Source organism: Salvelinus fontinalis, chromosome 6, assembly GCF_029448725.1.
Source record: "Salvelinus fontinalis isolate EN_2023a chromosome 6, ASM2944872v1, whole genome shotgun sequence".
Classification (NCBI taxonomy): domain Eukaryota; kingdom Metazoa; phylum Chordata; class Actinopteri; order Salmoniformes; family Salmonidae; genus Salvelinus; species Salvelinus fontinalis.
This window is the reverse complement of record NC_074670.1, coordinates 31,716,195-31,735,571: the sequence shown is the minus strand read 5'-3', so window position 1 is coordinate 31,735,571 and position 19,377 is coordinate 31,716,195. Positions and strand designations below refer to the sequence as shown.

General features: G+C 45.0%; 1 protein-coding gene across 2 annotated transcripts; it reads left to right on the top strand.

Moving 5' to 3' along the window:
• On the top strand, positions 1 to 19,374 carry LOC129857679 (BMP-binding endothelial regulator protein-like). 2 transcript variants are annotated; one of them, XM_055926161.1, is made up of 15 exons: positions 1 to 1,217; positions 2,525 to 2,610; positions 7,477 to 7,576; positions 9,806 to 9,888; positions 11,315 to 11,405; positions 11,490 to 11,572; positions 12,203 to 12,302; positions 12,466 to 12,575; positions 12,693 to 12,827; positions 13,050 to 13,154; positions 16,504 to 16,549; positions 16,796 to 17,158; positions 17,266 to 17,602; positions 17,848 to 17,978; positions 18,133 to 19,374. In XM_055926161.1, exons 1-15 carry the CDS (start codon positions 1,103 to 1,105, stop codon positions 18,312 to 18,314), a joined length of 2,067 nt encoding a protein of 688 aa, XP_055782136.1. In that variant the 5' UTR covers positions 1 to 1,102; the 3' UTR covers positions 18,315 to 19,374. The 2 variants fall into 2 exon arrangements, with proteins under 2 accessions (XP_055782136.1, XP_055782137.1); XM_055926162.1 differs by lacking the exons at positions 1 to 1,217; positions 2,525 to 2,610 and adding an exon at positions 4,309 to 5,856.
• The last annotated feature ends 3 nt before the right edge of the window (positions 19,375 to 19,377 follow it).

Here is a 19,377-nt window from a genome sequence, read left to right as displayed (position 1 = left end):
AATTAGGGAATTTTTGTTGTTTCATCCTGTTTTGCAGCGTGACAGTGTTGAGAGAGCGCGGCAGAGATTATCAGTAAGGACAGGTGGTACGGTACGCATGTTGTGTATCCAGGCTTGTTTGTAGTGAAACGAGATCCAGCCTTGAGATCCGATAGCAGTAGGTGGGTCTCTCCCGGCGCGGTATTGTACGGAGTGTTTCATTACCACTGCGGCAGCCAGCCGGGAGCAGCGGGCAAGATTGTAAATCAAATCACTCGGATTATTAAAACCCCCGGCAACTATTTAAATATTGAGGGGCCGTTCTCGTTTTGTTTGGAGGAGGTTCCTGCACCCTGCGGGGATGTTTAACTGGAGTAGTAGGGTTTCTATTACGCTGGCATCGCCGTGCGCCTCAGTAGGAGCAGTTTACTATAACTTTGGGCTGGAGGTGGTTCGCTTCTCGCGGAGCTCCGAGTGAGAGACCAGTGCCGGCTCGTGTAGCCTAACCTAAAGCCCGCTACAAAACCTGAGACAGTTGGACAGCATCTCCGCGCAAAACGGACCTAAAATTCCGAACGCAACCGGTTTCTTTTAGCGCTTGACAACATCTGTATATTTTTGGTATTGCCAAACATGAGGATTTTTGAAGACATTTAAATACGAGTATATCTTTAAGCTATTTGGGGAATTTATTTCCCAATAGTTTTATTTGTCATTTTTACTATACGCATCTGTTTTATTTTAATCTCTTATGAACTTTGTTTTTCACTTTTTTGTAAACATTTTCTAACCCCTGCACTTGTTTTGGGAACACAAGAGCGCTCCTGGACGGGACATGAGGACTGTCGCCTGGCTGTCCGCACGGCATTGTCATTGTAATTTTCATGTGTCATGTCGATTGTCGGATGCCCGAGGACACGCGATGTCGTTTAGCATTTTGACAAACTGAAGGTTATGGGCTGGAACAAAACTAACTGAGGGGGGCAATTATGCTGGAGTCCCATATATTCTAGGGTTTTCAGTCGGACACCAACCCATGGGGATATAAATATATATATATATTCTAGCATATCATTTTCTTTTTTTCGTTTTCCTTCTTTTTTTTTACTGGACCAATTTTAGGATGATGTTGTATTGCTGCTCGAGCGCCTTGGAACGTTCTATTAAGTTCACCTGCAGCTTTTTATTCGTGTTTTTACTGTTCCAAATGCCACAGTCCTCCTCGCCTTTAATTACAGGTAAGATACATTGACTTGGCCTATTTAGTTTCAAAACATGTCCAGCAATTGTCAAAAACAAGAATATAGCCCAAAAGCTGGCCTATAGGACTACAGGTAGGCTATTCACTTTTCCCGTTATTTGCCACTGGGCACAGACGTCAGCTCAATGTCTAGTTTTGATTTACATTTGGTTGAACATAAATCAACAACAAATGTCACCGTGTCATTGGATTGATGTTAAAGTTGGGTGAAAAAATATGTTCTGTCGGGTAACTGGTACCCCCGGGCTCGTTTGAAACCTCATGAGAGACGCATTGGATCACCATTATAATTTTCCTATCTACTGTTGTTTTGGAAACTCGAGTTGGGTCGTGCTGTCGAGGTCAGTATCCAAGTCACCTGGCGCGTTATCATTGTGCAAACATTATCATTTCTTTCAGGGGACAGACAAACCTGCGTATCGGTATCAGTTGAGTAGGCTACCATTATAGTATAATCCCACCGGATCAAATTCCCATGGATTGTCGCTACCTGGTATTCGAAATATGCGGTATATCATCTGTCTATTGTTTTCCCTGCAGAGCCGGGAGTTGAACACAGCGTTTTCGTGGGAGAGGAAAGTTGTCTGGTTGTAGAAAGACAAATGCGCCCTGTCACTGTGCTCGGTTGCAAGAGGTGGATGAAGAGTAAACAACATTTATAGGGCTATTCATTCATCTCTGCTTTATAAAATAAGAAAAGCCTCATTGGATTGAGGCTAAAGTGTTGGGTTTCCCCACAATCACTTAAAGCTGTGCTGGTTTAATTACACGCGAAGGTTGTAGGGTACGCTACGGTCGGGGTAATTGCCCTGCTCCTGTAATTCTCACAGAAACCACTTTGTCACCAAATCCCCCCCCCCCCCCCCCCCCCCCAACACTTTTCCTGGCAGCCACTGCTCTGCTCAACTAAAAATGTTATGTCTCACCTAAATTTAAATTTAAATCACTCTGACAAAAATATTCTAATAAACTGATCTAATATTTAGTAATTTAGAAAATGTTATAGGCTATAGCCTATATAATCTAAATAAATTAGAAATATAAACTTGTCGATAAAACTCAGACTATTAGGCCTGCTTATTTTAACGTCTACAAAATATACCTCAGTCACCGTTATGGCATAGCCGGTGCAATTCCTGGTAGGTCTAAAGAAAAAACACAATTCGAATATGGCGAGCCTGTTTATGACATATCTTCTCTGGGGCGTGTTGTTTCGCTGTTTTATCACTTCAATGAAGATGAAAAGGCGCGAATTTATTGCCTCTCTCCTCGCGCCCTTCACAGGTACAGAAGCCATCTGCGAGAACGAAGGAGAGGTGCTCCACATACCCAACATAACGGACAACCCGTGCATCACCTGCGTATGTCTGGTGAGAACAAATCCCAATTCTTGCTAAATAACTTTCAATTGTTAGTTGACATTGAGATTCCCTATTTGTTGTTGGCAAGTAGGTTCCACAGAGGAGGAACACAACGCAATTGTTGTGCGTAATTATTGCCTCTGCGCTTGACTGAATATTCTTAATATTCATATTGTGGCCTAAATATGCATAGTCTATAGCGAGTTGTAGGCCTAACTGGGCAAATAGGCCTGTACTGTTTTTTGTAATTATCACAAAGAATTATGAATAATGTTGCTACCTTTTCAATAAGAGCAGTAGGCTAGCTATGTAATTATTTCCCTTCTAAGCCCACACTGGCTTTTAAACAAAATGGCATTGTTTGTTTAAAGACACCCTTGTCTTCGTGCTGTCTTTGCCCCCGACTGTCTGTTAAATCCAGGCTACAAATGTGAAAGGAGGTGTCTTTCCTGGAACATTTGCTCTTTGACCTCTGTCTCTCCTTGCCTTGAAGGTCATTGTTTTAGGGGTTGAGAATGCAAGTGAGAGGCTTTTCTGTCACCAGAAGCCAGATTCAATAATGCTCTCCCTCGCCTGTCTTTTTAGTCCCTCTTTAAAAGTGTCATGTGGTGAGGAAGTTTCTACAAATGTCGTGTTTGACTTGCAGGGTATTTGGCCTATGTGAAACAGAGAAACAGTGTGCGTGTGCAAGGTTATATATGTGGCCATGCTGCCTCGGCTGTCTCTAGTGGCTCTGATAGTCTCTTTGATATGTCTCCCTCTGCTAACCACCTCCTTATCAGGCTTCCATCACTAGGAGCCCTGCTGAATGCTATCAGTCATCAGAGGGCCACAGCTAGCCTTTCATCTTGGCCCGTCCGTCATGTCACTGGCCCCAGAGTGCCTTGCAGGGGAGGGGGGCCAGCCTGAAAGACACTTGTGTCGCGATGCTGTCTTTTAGGGGGGTTAGCAGATTTTAAAGGGTGGGGCTCTAGTGTCACTCACAGGCTCCCGGTTGCGGCGGAGTACCTGTTAATGGCCCTTCACTGGCGGAAACTGAGGCACACAGAGAAGCCATTCTTTTCGCCAGCCGTCTCACAAGACGCAGGAATCTGCCTCCCGCTCGCTAAACATTATATACAGACAGCCAGGAGGCAGCTCTCGTTAACCTGCTATCTACTACTCTCCCTCTCTTTTTCCCCCCTCTCCTCTTTCTCGGTAGCAATGATTGATGAGCTCAGTGGGCTGACCAGTGATCTGCAAACATTTGGGAAGCCAAAGGTCCTTTCTGTTCCAACCGCTCCACAAACATGGAGATCAATACTCACCGTGTACCTTTACAGTCTTTACCTCTGCCACTGGCGTTGTCAGCAAACCACTAAACCACCCAGCATGTCTGTCCAGGTACAGACATGTAATAACATTGGATTTATGTGTGGAATTGGCATGTGAATGTCATTTTATGAAAAGGAGCAATAACTTGTACACCATTCTGTCTAAAGGGACAACCAAACTCCAAAAAAGAAAAGCATAAATCTTAGGATGAAATGAGAAACATGATATCTCTACACTCTTAGAAAAAAAGGTACTATCTAGAACCATAATGGGATCTTCAGCTGTCCCCATAGGAGAACCTTTGAAGAAACCTTTTTGGTTCCAGGTAGAACCCTTTTTACAGAGGATTCTACATGGAACCCAAAAGGGTTTTACCTGGAACCAGAAAGGGTTCACCTATGGGGACAGCCGAAGAACCATTTTGGAACCCTTTTTCTAAGAATGTAGTCTAGAAGACTTAAAGAAGACAAAATCCTCCTTTATTTTCTGCTCTCTTTCTCCATCCCCCCTTCCCCCCTTTCTGTCAGTGCACTGTGAGGCTAGTGGTACAGTTCTCCCAGTGGTCTATAGAGCAAAGATTGTGTTAGAGAACCTTCAGGGCAGCATTGCTATTGGACCTCCCAGGATACTTTTAATGGAGGGGTAGAGACAAATATATATATGGCCTCCTGAGTGGCCCAGCGGTCTAAGGCAATGTATCTCAGTGCTAGAGGTGTCACTACAGACCCTAGTTCGATCCCAGGCTGTATCATAACCGGTTGTGATTGGGAGTCCCTTTGGGAGGCACACAATTGGCCCAACGTTGTCCGGGTTAGGGGAGGGTTTGGCCGGGGTAGGCCGTCATTGTAAAATAAGAATTTGTTCTTAACTGACTTGCCTAGTTAAATAAAATAAATAACAAATATACAGTACCAGTCAAAAGTTTGGACACACCTGTTAATTGAAATGCATTCCAGGTGACTACCTCATGAAGCTGGTTGAGAGAATACCAACAGTGTGCAAAGCTGTCATCAAGGCAAAGGGTGGCTACTTTGAAGAATCTAAAATATATTTTGATTTGTTTAACACTTTTTTTGGTCACTACATGATTCCATTTGTGTTATTTCATAGTTTTGACGTCGTCACTATTATTCTACAATGTAGAAAATAGTAAAAATAAAGAAAAACCCTGTATGAGTAGGTCTCCAAACTTTTGACTGGTACTGTATATATGTTTTATTGTCACACACCAGATAGGTGCAGTGAAATGTGTTGTTTTACAGGGACAGCCATAGTAGTACGGCATAGGAGGTTGGTGGTACCTTAATTGGGGAGGATGGGCTCATGTTAATGGCTGGAGCAGAATCAGTGGAATGGTATACAAATACATCAAACACATGGTTTCTGTCCTCCCCTCAGCAGCCTCCACTGTAGTACAGCGCCCCTGGATTAAATTAGGGTTAAGTGCCTTGCTCAAGGGGGGCACAGACAGATTTTCACCTTATCGGATCATGTATTCCAACCGCTAGGCTACCTGCCAGGACATAAAGAAGGATAGGACAACAGCCATCTGAATTCAGAGAAAAGTCATGGAGCTAGTCTACCTACACATCGGAGCCAAAAGTTACATTCAGTTCATTCAGCACCATTCACTTTCTACTACTGGTGCAGGAATAGGCCTACTTCTTGGATAGGCTTGTGACTTATCAGTGAAATGTATATATTGTTGCCCTTATCTTTTTTCATCCAGTTTTAAGCCACAACTGCTGCTCCTGTGGGGTCGCGACATGTTTGCTTTGGAGGGAGGTGAAGGGTCATGAGGGCAAGGAGTCCAGGTTTAAATTGGCCTTTGATTTGAGTGCTACTCTGAAGAGCCTTTTAGTGATCTCTCCATCCTTCCATGAAAGACCGGCGGCATGGCGGCTGGCGGGTCTGTCAGCTTGTTTTGGCATGCCCTCTAAGGTCAGGCTGAGAGATAGATGGAGGAGAGAGAGTGATAGTGGAAAAGATTGGGAAGGAAGGAGGGAGGGAGGGAGGGAGGGAGGGAGGGAGGGAGGGAGGGATTATACATAGACCATGGTTTGACTGAGCACATTTTGATTCTCTGAAGTTGGCAAATGGAGATGTTGAAACTGACTGTGCTGTCGCCATCTAGTGGTCATCTTTCCACAGCACATGACCATCATGTCAGGGATCAATACATCTTACATACTCTACATATATCTTTTTAGATGGTCACATTAACCTATCAACATGTTATTACCCTTCAGGTCAAATATTTCTCTAGTTATTACACCAGAGACTAGCAGTAGTCCAATAACAATCCCCAGACCACCCGTTGGCCTATTAGAAGCCACGACATACCACCAGTAGACCAGTAAGAAGCCTCAGAAAGTGCACGGTATGTTGAGTGTTTATGAGGCGTGGTGACCTGATTTGACCCCTGACCTTTGCAAGGAGAGGTCAAACCTCTTCACACCACTTAGTGTTAATGGCTGCCGAGTGGAATGGCTCCAAAGCCCAACTAGGAAAGCACAGGTGTGGAGAGAAAACAAAGGATAAATACGGGACCTCAATGACACTAATGGAGATAACTGTGGCCGTCAAAAGACTAGACGCATAACTTATCACCACTCTTTCTATTTCTCTCTCTCACTCTGTCATCCTCTCTCTGTCCACCTCTCTCTCTCTCTCTCTCTCTCTCTCTCTCTCTCTCTCTCTCTCTCTCTCTCTCTCTCTCTCTCTCTCTCTCTCTCTCTCTCTCTCTCTCTCTCTCTCTCTCTCTCGCTCTCTCTCTCTCTCTCTCTCTCTCTCTCTCTCTCTCTCTCTCCACCTGTCAGACTTTCCAGTCATCATGTCTGATGGTATCTGTCTGCCCTTCTCTCATTCCCTCTATCTCTTTTTCTCTCACTTTCAATCCATCCCTTTATCTATCTGGCATCATATATCTCACTCTCAGACATATTTGTCTCAAACTGGCTGTTGAAAGTGCTCTGAAAATCTCTACGATTTAGGCCAGTGGTTTGGGGAGCGCTTTACAGAGACTATGTATGGATTCCATGTGCCTTCGCCTCTCGCCGCCTCGCCTCTCGCCGTCTCTTCTCTTGCCTTCACTGACGACATCACCCAAACCAGCGTGGTTAGGGAACCAGTGAAGGCTCTCCGTAAATAAAACCGCCCAGTTTTATTTTAGTTATGTGGGCCACAGTCCGGCTTTGAAGTTGACTCATTATACAGTCCAGTTAGGTTGCACTGAGTAAATGGGGACTATATAAAGGGAGTGTATAAAGCTAGTGGCAAAGTGATAATGTTAAGCGAGTATATAAAGTGAGGTTGTATATAAATTGAGGAGAGAAAGAGAATGTCTGCGTAAAGTACATGTGTAACTCGAGTTCATTTTAGCCTGTAAAAAGGGAGTGTGTCGACAAAGAATGTGTCGGAGACTTTATAATGTGACTACACTGATGGCAATCAAAAAGCGTCTTCTCTTTCTCTCTGTCCATCCCTCCGTCTCTCTCTTCCTCTCTCTCTCCCCCCTCTCTTTCTCTCTCCTCCCCCTCTCTCTTTTGCTCTATCTCTCAGGAGGGGAAGGCAGACTGTAAACAGGAGAAGTGTCCCCTGGTGTCTGAGGACTGTGCTCTGGTGGTCAAACAGACGGGAGCCTGCTGTGAGAGATGCAAAGGTGAGCAGCACACACACTCTACTACTCTCATCACCATGAAAACATGAGGTCGAAGGTTAGGGGATGCATGTACTGTTCTGTAGTCTCAGCGAAACCAATAAACTTGGAATTTTGTCTAGTGGAGTGAGTTGGGTCTATCTTTGGATCTCTTTAGTGTTGATGTATAGACCTTGCTGCAGCATTGCAGTAATGTTGTTTGACGGTCAGTGATGCTACCTGTAGGAGTGAGGGTGACGCGACAGCTTGAGTCCCACAGTAGAAGACAGTCAGTCCAGCTGCACTGGTCAACCTACTTATTTAAAACCACTTCTGCCTCCTTGTGGAGGAATGAGGAATAGTTTTTCTTCTAACAGCATAATAGTTACTGTGCGTGTGTATGTGTAATGTATCAGACCAATTGAAGATTCTGCTTTAGGGTAAATTGCTACATACACAAACACATATAGCTATTATTTTCCCGGCTTCTACTCACATACACCCACAAACATGTGACAGGCCTACAGCGGTTCGTATTTAAGTCTTAAGAACTATTCTTCTCTCTCTCTCTCTCTCTCACACACACACACACACACACACACACACACACACACACACACACACACACACACACACACACACACACACACACACACACAGCTGCAGTGGTGGACTTTTCCTCTCTGGGACGGGTTGGGACCCGTTGGCGTTTGGGTTCAGCATTCGGTTTACAGGGCACAGAAATAAACCTCATTTACGAGCCATTGCGCCGCTTTGCCTCCCAGACTAGGACCGCACACATTCGCCTCCCAGCCGGAACACACAGGGGTTGGGTAGTGTTGGGGTCACCATGGACACAGTCCACAGCATTGACCACCTCATGGTCAGGGGCGCGGTCCTTTGTTTGCCGTCAAGATTATACGAGACTAGAGTTAATTCAAATGAGAAGAGGTGGAGCTCGCTTAAATCGACCATGGAAAGCCCCATGTTGTCATGGTGAACGATATTAGTGCCTATTGTTCCTCCATTGTGCTTGACTTTGGGTTTTATTCATGACCATGTCTACATTTAGAACAGGAACTTGCTCGTGTCAGCACGAAAACCTCCCACTGTTCAAATACTTAATGCAATGGTTTTATCATAGGAATGGTTTTGCTGTGTTTCCATAACCAGACAACCCTATATCTGTTGAAATTGAAGAGCATATTCATTTAGTCCCTTATTGACTGTGGGTGCTGTATCTGGAGCGTTGTGATTGCTCATAGTGGATCTCAGGCCCAGGCCCATTTCACATGGTGTTTTTATCATGCCCTTGGAATGGACCTGGACAGCTCACAACAACATGTTCCGGTATCTTGATACATCTATATAATGGATTGGGGTTGTCAGAGAGTTTGTTCATGCCTTTCTGTCTGTCTGTCTGTCTGTCTCGAGTGTCTGAATTGCACATACACTACCGTTCAAAAGTTTGGAGTCACTTAGAAATGTCCTTGTTTTTGAAAGAAAAGCAAAAAAAATTGTCCATTAAAATAACATCAAATTGATCAGAATTACAGTGTAGACATTGTTAGTGTTGTAAATGGCTATTGTAGCTGGAAACGACAGATGTTTAATGGAATATCTAAATAGGCGTACAGAGGCCCATTATCAGCAACCATCACTCCTGTGTTCCAGAGGCACGTTGTGTTAGCTAATCCAAGTTTATAATTTTAAAAGGCTAATTGATCATTAGAAAACCCTTTGCAATTATGTTAGCACAGCTGAAAACTGTTGCGCTGATTAAAGAAGCAATAAAAATGAGCTTTTCTTTCAAAAACAAGGACATTTCTAAGTGACCCCAAACTTTTGAATGGTAGTGTATGTGGCAGTGTCGAGACTACTAAACTTTACCATCGCTATGCCAAATCAAGACAATCAAAGAAAGGCCTTTCCTAGCCATAGGGGGCACTATAGCCAGCTGGCTCTGACGGTGGTGGCACACAGACTCCCTCCAGGCATCGCTTACAATGGATTTGTAACCCTGTGTTCAATCTGTCTCAACACTTATGGTCTGGAGAGGCAAACAGCTCTATGTTCACACATGTAGTCCATTTAGTGCTCCCTGTAGACTATTATTTTCCACGAACTAGTAAACATTCACATCCAGGTTTGGAGTGCCAACTCTCTCTCTCGCGCTCCCTCTCTCTCTATGTCTCTCTCTCTCTATCCTCCCCGGTCTCTCTCTCATTCTCTCTCTCTCTCTCTCTCCTCTAGGTTGTCAGCTGGATGGAGAGTCCTATAATAGTTCTGTCTCCTGGACCAGCTCCATCAAGCCCTGCATCTCTCGCCGCTGTCAGGTGAGTGTCACACAGAGAAATGAAAGAGAGAAAGGGAGGGTAACAGACAGAGAGAGAGATGATGATGAGAAAAGTAAGGAGAGGGAATGTAAAGTAAATGAAGGAGAGAAGGAGAGAGGGAGTACTAAGAGAGAGGCAGACAGGGAGAGGGAAAGAGAGAGGGAATGATAGAGGGGAGTGAGTGGAAAAGAGGCAAACCGACAGAGGAGTGAGTGAAAGAGAGACGGGTGGAAAGGGAGAGGGAGATTAATGAAGAAAGATAAATGGGGATCTAGGGAAAGATAGACATACTTTTAGAGTGGGAGGCTGAATGACGCAGACAGAGACACAGAGTTGGGGAGGGAACGAGAGATGTGAGGGAGAGAAAGAATGAGACAGTGGACAGATAGCCAAGGGGTTGGGGGAAGAAGAGACATAAAGAGAAAGAAAGGCAGATGAAGTTGGAGGGATGAGAGAGAGAGATAGAAAGATGAAGAGGGATGATATATGTCTCAATGTCTTTGGGAGAGGAGCCAGGTGAACTTGGCAGTACAGTCCACCCTTCTGGTTCCAAGCCTCCCCAACCCAGTGTCTACCTCACAAGACTAACCCCACACTTCTCCTCAAAACACACTCAAACCACATGTATACCCAACCTCACTTACTGTAGACACACCACACACTCACATGGTCCCACAATTAAACTAAAAAACTTAAAATACAAAACACACGCACAGATCTGAACACTATAAGTCAATGGCAGTGGACACAGCTGTGTGAGGGAGTGTCAGCTCCAGCATTGGGGAGGCCCAGTCAAACTAGACTATGTGTTAGTCTGCGTGTTGAAGGGTGGTGTGTGAAAAAAGCAGAGCTCCACACACCACTCATTTACTCCATCCCCAAGATACCCACGCGGCGGGAATGGGAGGGGGGGTCTAACCAGTATCCAGACACACAAACAACATGTTGTGGTCCCTAGTTCTAGTTTTAACACTGCTAGTTCTAACACTCCTAGTTCTAACATTTCTAGTTCTAACACTAGGGACCACATATTTTTTTCAGGTACATTTTCAGTGAGTGATCAGGGGTGTCCCAGTATGTAGAATAGATGCATGTGTGAGATGCAGAATGGAATGTTCCTATCTAATGGTATGTCCCTATCCAATGGTATGTCTCTATCTAATGGTATGTCTCTATCTAATGGTATGTCTCTATCTAATGGTATGTCCCTATCTAATATCCTGCTTACGTAGTACATGCCTTACATAACTGAAACCGGATTCAAATTGCTAAGCAACCGAAAGATAAGTTTGTCTAATACAGGAATGAGAGGTATGCAGCAGAATATTCACTGATGTACGTAGCATAGGACTAGAATAAGTCGAAGGAAATTTGTTCGAACAATGATAAATAAATCACTGTTTTAATTGCTTCCTGGTTTTGACAGGAAGGTGTCGTAACTGAAGCGGAAGTACAATGTGTCGTCCACTGCAGGAACCCCAAGATTCACCCCAAGAAGTGCTGTCCAACGTGCCCGAGTGAGTGATTGTGTGTGTGCGTGTGTGTGTGAAAAAAGGAATACATCGATAATAAAGCTAACCTGTGTGTCTCTTCTGTTCCAGGCTGTATCTTGGAGGGCCGTCTGTACAAAGAGAGGGAAGAGTTTCACCCTGAGGGAAAACCCTGTATTAAATGCACCTGCACTGTGAGTATACACTGTATAGACATGCATGTCTCCAGTCCCCACATTACAGTGACTGGCCCCTCAGTGGTCCAAATGAGTTTGTCTTGGCTCTCAGGGGACTCACAGTGGTAACGCTCCCCAGGGGAGGCGAGTGAGTAAACACATTAATGTGAGTTGAGTCTGTCAACACATTAATGCCTCAGTGGGACTTGTGTACACTGTGTCCTGTACCAGCCGTTAATGAGGGCACACTGCTACAAGGCCAGGGGGAACTGTGACAACTGTCTGGCATCTAGAGTAGTTGTGTTTGTGAGCTGTTAAAGGTAGCAATCCGGGTTTCACAGGTGCAGACAAAGGTGCAAATGGTATTGTGTAATGGAAACATTAACATCATTAAGTGGAGATAAGTTGAGTAATGCATAAGAGAAGATGAATGAGCATTGTTCTAACGTCTATGTATATAGCTTCCTTATTGTTATTTTATTGTGGAATTTTGTTTAACTTTAGTTTATTTAGTAAATATTTTCTGAACTCTATTTACTTAAAGCTGCATTGTTGGTTAAGGGCTTGTAAATAAGCATTACACCTGTTGTATTCGGCGCGTGTGAGAAATAACATTTGGATTTGATATGATATGCTGTGTTCTTTCAGGGAGGGCGGACCCTATGCGTCAGGGATGTGTGTCCTGTCCTCTCATGCCCTGCCCACCTGAGCCACACTCAGCCCGGACAGTGCTGTCCCAAGTGCCTCGGTAACACTCCACTCTCATCAAATACCTCATAGGACTCTCTGATAGAAGTCTGGAGAACATTCATATTTCATGAATTATTATTAAAACATCACACATCATTAAAACATCATAACAGTCATAATAATTATCTTCAAGCTTTTTTCTTTCTCTCTTTCTCCGTCAGGTCAGAGGAAAGTGTTTGACCTGTCGATGGGGAGTTGTCTGTTCCACAGTGAGGTCTATGAGAACGGCACCTCCTTCAAGCACGACAACTGCACCACCTGTACCTGCAAGGTAAGAACTGACAAGGGAACCAGACCCCAGAACTCTATTCAATTTATGTGCCGTATCACCAAATTACCATCAATAACTGACCCCTTCTCCTTCCCTCGTATCCCTCCACCTTCCCAGAATTCCACTGTAGTGTGCAGGAAGCGCTGCTCTCGGCCAGGCAGTTGCCATGGTGACCAGTGCTGTGGGGAGTGTCTATCCTTCGTGGAGGTAGCGGAAGTGAAGTACTGCCGTGTCAGGAACAAGATCTACCGGGTGAGACAGTCTGGGACAACAAGTCCTAATGCTGCATCCTTGATATCAACTGGGAAAATAGAACGTTACCATTGCCTCAACATTCAACACTGATACTTATCCACCGCAGTTGTCCTTATTCTGACATTTATATGCATATTTATACAGCCATTAATACTTGTTTGATAAGCTGATTGAAGTTGTGGTTGATTGGTTCTCTCTCTGCTTCTTCCTTTGCTCTAGGAGGGAGACATGTGGTCGTCTGTGAACTGCACCCTGTGTGCCTGTGTCAAGGGGGCCATCGAGTGCCAGCCAAAGCAGTGTGTGCCAATCACCAGCTGCCCCTCGGTGAGTGACAGGCTCAAGGCCCAATCCCAACTGTCTTGTGTTGCGCCTTTTCATTCCAGGAATCTTTCAATGAAGTGATGTGAATGACAACATCGATTAGAATAGACTTTAAAAAAGATGCTCACTCACTTTACCTGTCACCTTAAAGCTGGCATCCATACTTGGTGAAACTGCCACGTCCGTTTGCGATATTACAACAACAAAGAAGTTACTTCAAACCCAGTTTTTGTCTTCATTGGACCCGTGATAGAACAGCAGAGTATGTCCTGTAAATAACTTTTACCACAATGCTGAATGCTCCTCTCCTCCGTTTCATCAACAAAATAAAAACTAGAACAAATGTGCTGGGGCGGACAGTGTTGTTTCACCATATGCACATTTCTGCTTTAAGCAATTTCCCACCACAACTTACATGCACTTATGTTATGAACACTACCTATACCTATAGGACATAGCCCTGGGGTCCCTCTGTTCTCCCTGAATCATCAACATGAGACAGTCCCTTTCACACTTAATCACGTCCCCATCCATCTGGTCCCCCTCCCGCTGAGACAGACAGAGGCTGTCTACTGTCCAGAGTTACTGTCTGTGACTAACCACATGTTAAATCCACATGCGTGACGTGTTGGTGTCACAGCAGGCAGCTGGCTGGAAGCTGATTTAGCGGTGGAGCGGTAAGGAGGAGTCAAAAACGATTCACCTGGGCCAGAACAGTGTCAGTGGGCCAAGGCACGACCCTGGTAACTTACCACAGTAACCATACCCTCAGCTGTCAAGTTTTTTAGAGTAACAGTCCCAGTTCACACGGCGGTCACCTGTCTTGGGGTGATGTAGTAGATTCTTTGCATTCCAGCGACCAAATGATCAATTACTTATTCATGCTGCCAGTGACCAGCTTTCACATGGTTACAATGGTTACCTAGCCTTGACCTGTTATGGTCACATAGCGGTTGCTTGTTGCACGGTAATGTAGTGGTCATCTGTTCTTAGATGCGTTCATATAGTCGACATTAAAGGCTCATTGTCATTCTTTTTTAAGCTAGCATCCCACCACCATCACATATATACCACGCCCGTATGGTTATGGAGCAGATAATGGTCACATGGTAGTATAATGAACTGTCATACACGGTCATTAGTCAGACAGTACAATTACAGTCACATATGGCTGCCTTTGTCATGGATTCCTAGTGGTCACACAACGTTCACCTGTTATACAGTCATGTAGTATATCCCCTAACGGCCATCTGTGTTTGTGTCTTGGTCACTGAGTCATGGTCATCTGTCGTGATAGTCACATAACAGCCAACTGAGACACGGTCACCTAGCGGTCAATTGCAATATAGATACGGTCACATAGCGGTCACCTGTCATACAGTATCACAAAATCCACTCATCATACCTTCCTGGTGGTCATGTAGCGTTCACCTGTCACGCGGTCACAGTGCGGTCACCCATGTGTCTGCCCCTCTGTCCCATAGGAGACACACAGTCTCCAGTCAGGTCTTTGTCTGGGTGATGTTTGAGTGACAGTAAAGAAGAGCTTCCCTATATTTAGACCCTGAAAGCCAATCTGTCCATCTCTCAAAGAGCTTCAAAGAGGGAGAGCCCTTTGTGCACTGTGATGGGGGTCAGGTGGGATGAGAGAGAGAGGGAGAAATAGAGAGAGAGAGAGAGGGAGAAAGAGAGAGAGAGAGAGAGAGCCTAGAGCACACAAAAAACTATACATACCTTGGCCTAAACATCAGCACCACAGGTAACTTCCACCACAAAGCTGTGAACGATCTGAGAGACAAGGCAAAAAGGGCATTCTATGCCATTAAACAGAACATAAATTCGACATACCAATTAGGATCTGGCAAAAAAATACTTGAATCAGTTATAGAACCCATTGCCCTTTATAGTTGTGAGGTCTGGCGTCCGCTCACCAACCAAGAATTCACAAAATGGGACAAACACCAATTTGAGAGACTGCATGCAGAATTCTGCAAAAATATCCTCTGTGTACAACGTAAAACACCAAATAATGCATGCAGAGCAGAATTAGGCCGATACCTGCTAGTTATCAAAATCCAGAAAAGAGCCATTAAATTCTACAACCACCTAAAAGGAAGCGATTCCCAAACCTTCCATAACAAAACCATCACCTACAGAGAGATGAACCTGGAGAAGAGTCCCCTAAGCAAGCTGGTCCTGGGGTTCTGTTCACAAACACAAACAGACCCCACAGAGCCCCAGGACAGCAACACAATTAGACCCAACCAAATCATGAGAAAACAAAAAGATAATTACTTGACACATTGGAAAGAATTAACAAAAAAAACTGAGCAAACTAGAATGCTATTTGGCCCTAAACAGAGTGTACACAGTGGAAGAATACCTGACCACTGTGACTGACCCAAACTTAAGGAAAGCTTTGACTATACAGACTCAGTGAGCATAGCCTTGCTATTGAGAAAGGCTGCCATAGGCATACCTGGCTCTCAAGAGAAGACAGGCTATGTGCACACTGCCCACTAAATGAGGTGGAAACTAAGCTGCACTTCATAACCTCCTGCCAAATGTATGACCATATTAGAGACACATATTTCCCTCAGATTACACAGATCCACTAAGAATTCGAAAACAAACCCGATTATGATAAACTCCCATATCTACTGGGTGAAATACCAGTGTGCCATCACAGCAGCAAGATTTGTGACCTGTTGCTACAAAAAAAGGGCAACCAGTGAAGAACAAACACCATTGTAAATACAACCCATATTTATGTTTATTTATTTTCCCCTTTGTACTTTAACCATTTGCACATCGTTACAACACTGTATATATACATAATATGACATTTGTAATGTCTTTATTCTTTTGGAACTTCTGTGAGTGTAATGTTTAATTTTCATTTTTATTGTTTATTTCACTTCTGTATATTATCTACTTCACTTGCTTTGGCAATGTTAACATATGTTTCCCATGCTAATAAAGCCCCTTGAATTGAAATGAATTGAAATTGAGAGAGAGAGAGAGAGAGAGAGTAAGGGATGAAGACAGCCCTGGGGCAAAGGTAAGTGGGGGTTGAGAGGGATAGAGTTCTCAAATGTGCACCTCTGATGGAAGTTGAAACGTACCCCCCCACCCGCTCTCTAGCAAACACACATACACCAGGCAGAGAGTAACAGTTGTCTGTATCAATGTCTGGCTGTCCACGTTTGACTGGTTGTATCTGTCTGTGTCTGTGTGTGGGTATTAATGTGTAATGTGTCCAACAGTCCAGTAGACTGTCTCTTGCGCTCTGACTGGCTGCCTGCTGATCTCTCTATGTCTGTGTATCTAACGGTCTGTCTGTCTCTTCTAGAATAAGATCCTGAACAGGACAGGCTGCTGCCCGGTTTGCACTGAAAGTGAGTAAGTTAATCCCCTCTTCCTCAGCTGGGTCCTCACACACCTTTGTGGGTTGCATTTTCCAGTTTTGTGGCGGTTGTTTCGTTCATCTCTCAAATTGAAATTTAGTCATGTTGTATTAAGCACAGATTTCTCATGCAAAATACAGGAAAACAAGATGGATCAAATTGATGCCCATAATTAAACACACTCCCTCTTTCTCCTCCTTCCCTGCCTCTCTCTCTCTCTCCCATCACTCCTTCCAGAGCCAGGTGTGTGCACCGTATTCGGCGACCCACACTACAACACCTTTGACGGGCGCACGTTTAACTTCCAAGGAACCTGCCAGTATGTTCTGACTCGAGACTGTGGTGGCGCCCCCTCTGGCGGGGGTGGAAACAGCGCCGGCTCTGACTCTGGCTTCACGGTTGTGGTGAGGAACGATGCGAGGCGAACCCGCTCCTACTCCTGGACCCAGTCAGTGGAGCTGAGGATAGGAGGGCTGAGTCTCAGCCTGCACCAGCACCTGACGGTGAGGAGGAACGGCACGCGCATCGCCCTGCCCTACCATGGTCCTGGGGTCCACATCGACCTGGATGGATACCTGCTCAAACTCACCACCATCGCAGGTTAGACTGGCTTCATGTTAACTTAATTGGAACCTAAAAAACACTGCTAAAGTGCATTTTAGCTCCTTTTTGAAGCATAACTCTCTGTCTCTTTCTCCCTCCCTCAGGTCTGGAGATCACGTGGGACGGGGACAGCTTCGTGGAGGTGGTGGCTGCTCCTCACCTGCGCGGTCGTCTCTGCGGCCTCTGTGGGAACTACAATGGACACAAGCGGGATGACACCATGGGCAGCGACGGCCTCTTCAAGTTCGTGGTCGATGAGTTTGCAGAGTCGTGGCGCGTGGAGGGGAACGAGGTTTGTGCCCAGCCCCTCAGGAGGCCCACCTCGTACCTCTGTCCCGGCAGTGTAAAGGTCAAGTTCCGCGCTCACAGGGAGTGTCAGAAGCTCAAGTCCTGGGAGTTCCAGAAGTGTCACCGGGTGGTGGACTTTGCCTCCTTCTATAGGTCAGTGGTTCTTAGGGTGTCTCAGGAACGTTGGGGAGCTTCATTTGTAATGAGATTTGTCCTAGAATCTACAACATTTCCAACATTTCCAAATGTGATATTTGATTGTCTCCGATGTGCATAGAATGTCCAATGTTCTTTTGGATATGGAACCCACTTAGTATGGAGATACATTTAATCCAGTCAATTTAATTCAACATTTATTTGTCTTATCTCTCTCTCTTTCTCACTCTGTTTCTCTCAAGGTCCTGTGTAACAGACATGTGTGAGTGTCCGGTGCATAAGAACTGTTACTGTGAGTCCTTCATCGCCTACAGCCGGGCCTGTGAGAGGGAGGGAGCCCCCGTCTACTGGAAGCCAGAGGCTGCCTGCATGGGTGAGTGACAGCACACACAGCCTATCACTAAACTTCATGGAACAGGGGACTCCCCCCTACATTAAATTTGCTCAACAGAATTGATCAACGTATCTCTGAAATCCATTAATGTTAGGGGATTTGCAGTTCTGTCTAACCAACCCAATCTTCTCAGCGACCCAGTGTAAACACGGAGCGGTGTACGACACCTGTGGCCCGGGCTGCACCAAGACCTGTGACAACTGGAATGAGATCGGGCCCTGCCACAAGCCCTGCGTTGCCGGCTGCCACTGCCCAGCCAACCTGGTGCTGTTCCAGGGCCGCTGCATCAAGCCCATAGCCTGCCCTGGCCGGTGACCCTAGTGCCCCAGGGGAAGGGGGCTGAGAGAGGGCCAAACAACCAACACTGCCTAGCACTCAGGGTCCATACCTGGGGGAGTGAGGAGTGGGGGGGGGAACATGGGGTTGAGTGTGGGGGGATGAATAGATGTGCAGACAGGCAACGATGGACTGAAGGGGTTCTCAGAAGACAGGTAGGTCAGGTAGAGGCCTCGTCCACTCTGAGGGAGATAGATACCGACCATCACAAACTGGGGTTTGGAACTCCGCTGTTGGTTGCTCTTACTCGTCCAGCACTACCTTGTGTTTTCACAGGATGGTGCCCATGTTGTCATTCAAATGGGATAGGAATCTGGAGGGAAACATCACCCTTGTAGTTAAAAGAGGAAGAGACCCTTTAGGAAAGCCTTTGTGGCTACGCTTCTTTAGTTACTGGACCCTCAAGGGACATTCATCCAGACTGCCATGGATCTTCAGGAAAAGGGTGGGGCTGGCTCTGTGTTGAGCCAATATGGCCTCAGTGTTTCACTCTGTTGCAGCACACAGACATTCAAAACCAGGAAACCAACCAATGCATCTTGAACAAGCATGTTCACCCTGCCAGCATAAGGGATAAATTCTACAATGAACATATTGAACCCCCAGGTCTAACTTGCATAGGATTATTTTATACTGTAAACTAACAAGATTTGTATAAAAACAGATAGCTTTTTGTATTATTATTAATGTTATTTCTTTGTTGTTGATATTGTTAATTTATATATCGATCAATTGATATGTTGTAGCAAGAGCCAGAATCATAAATCTAATTTCATTATAAATGATTTAAAGGGAAAAAAAGCTATTTATGTATTTGTTGTTTAGTTTGTGTAATTGTGTCTTGTGTGAAGAGAAATGCCCATATGTGACTCAGTTGTTGCACCATCGCAGGGAAGAAACGTACTGTATTTTTAAATGCTCAGTGTACAGGTTGCTGTGTGTTGATTCTCAAACTGAAGGTGTTCCTCGAGACGTACATTTCACTTGACCTTGTAAGTTATTATTTAAGACCAGCAATATATAATTTCCATGAAACTCATCT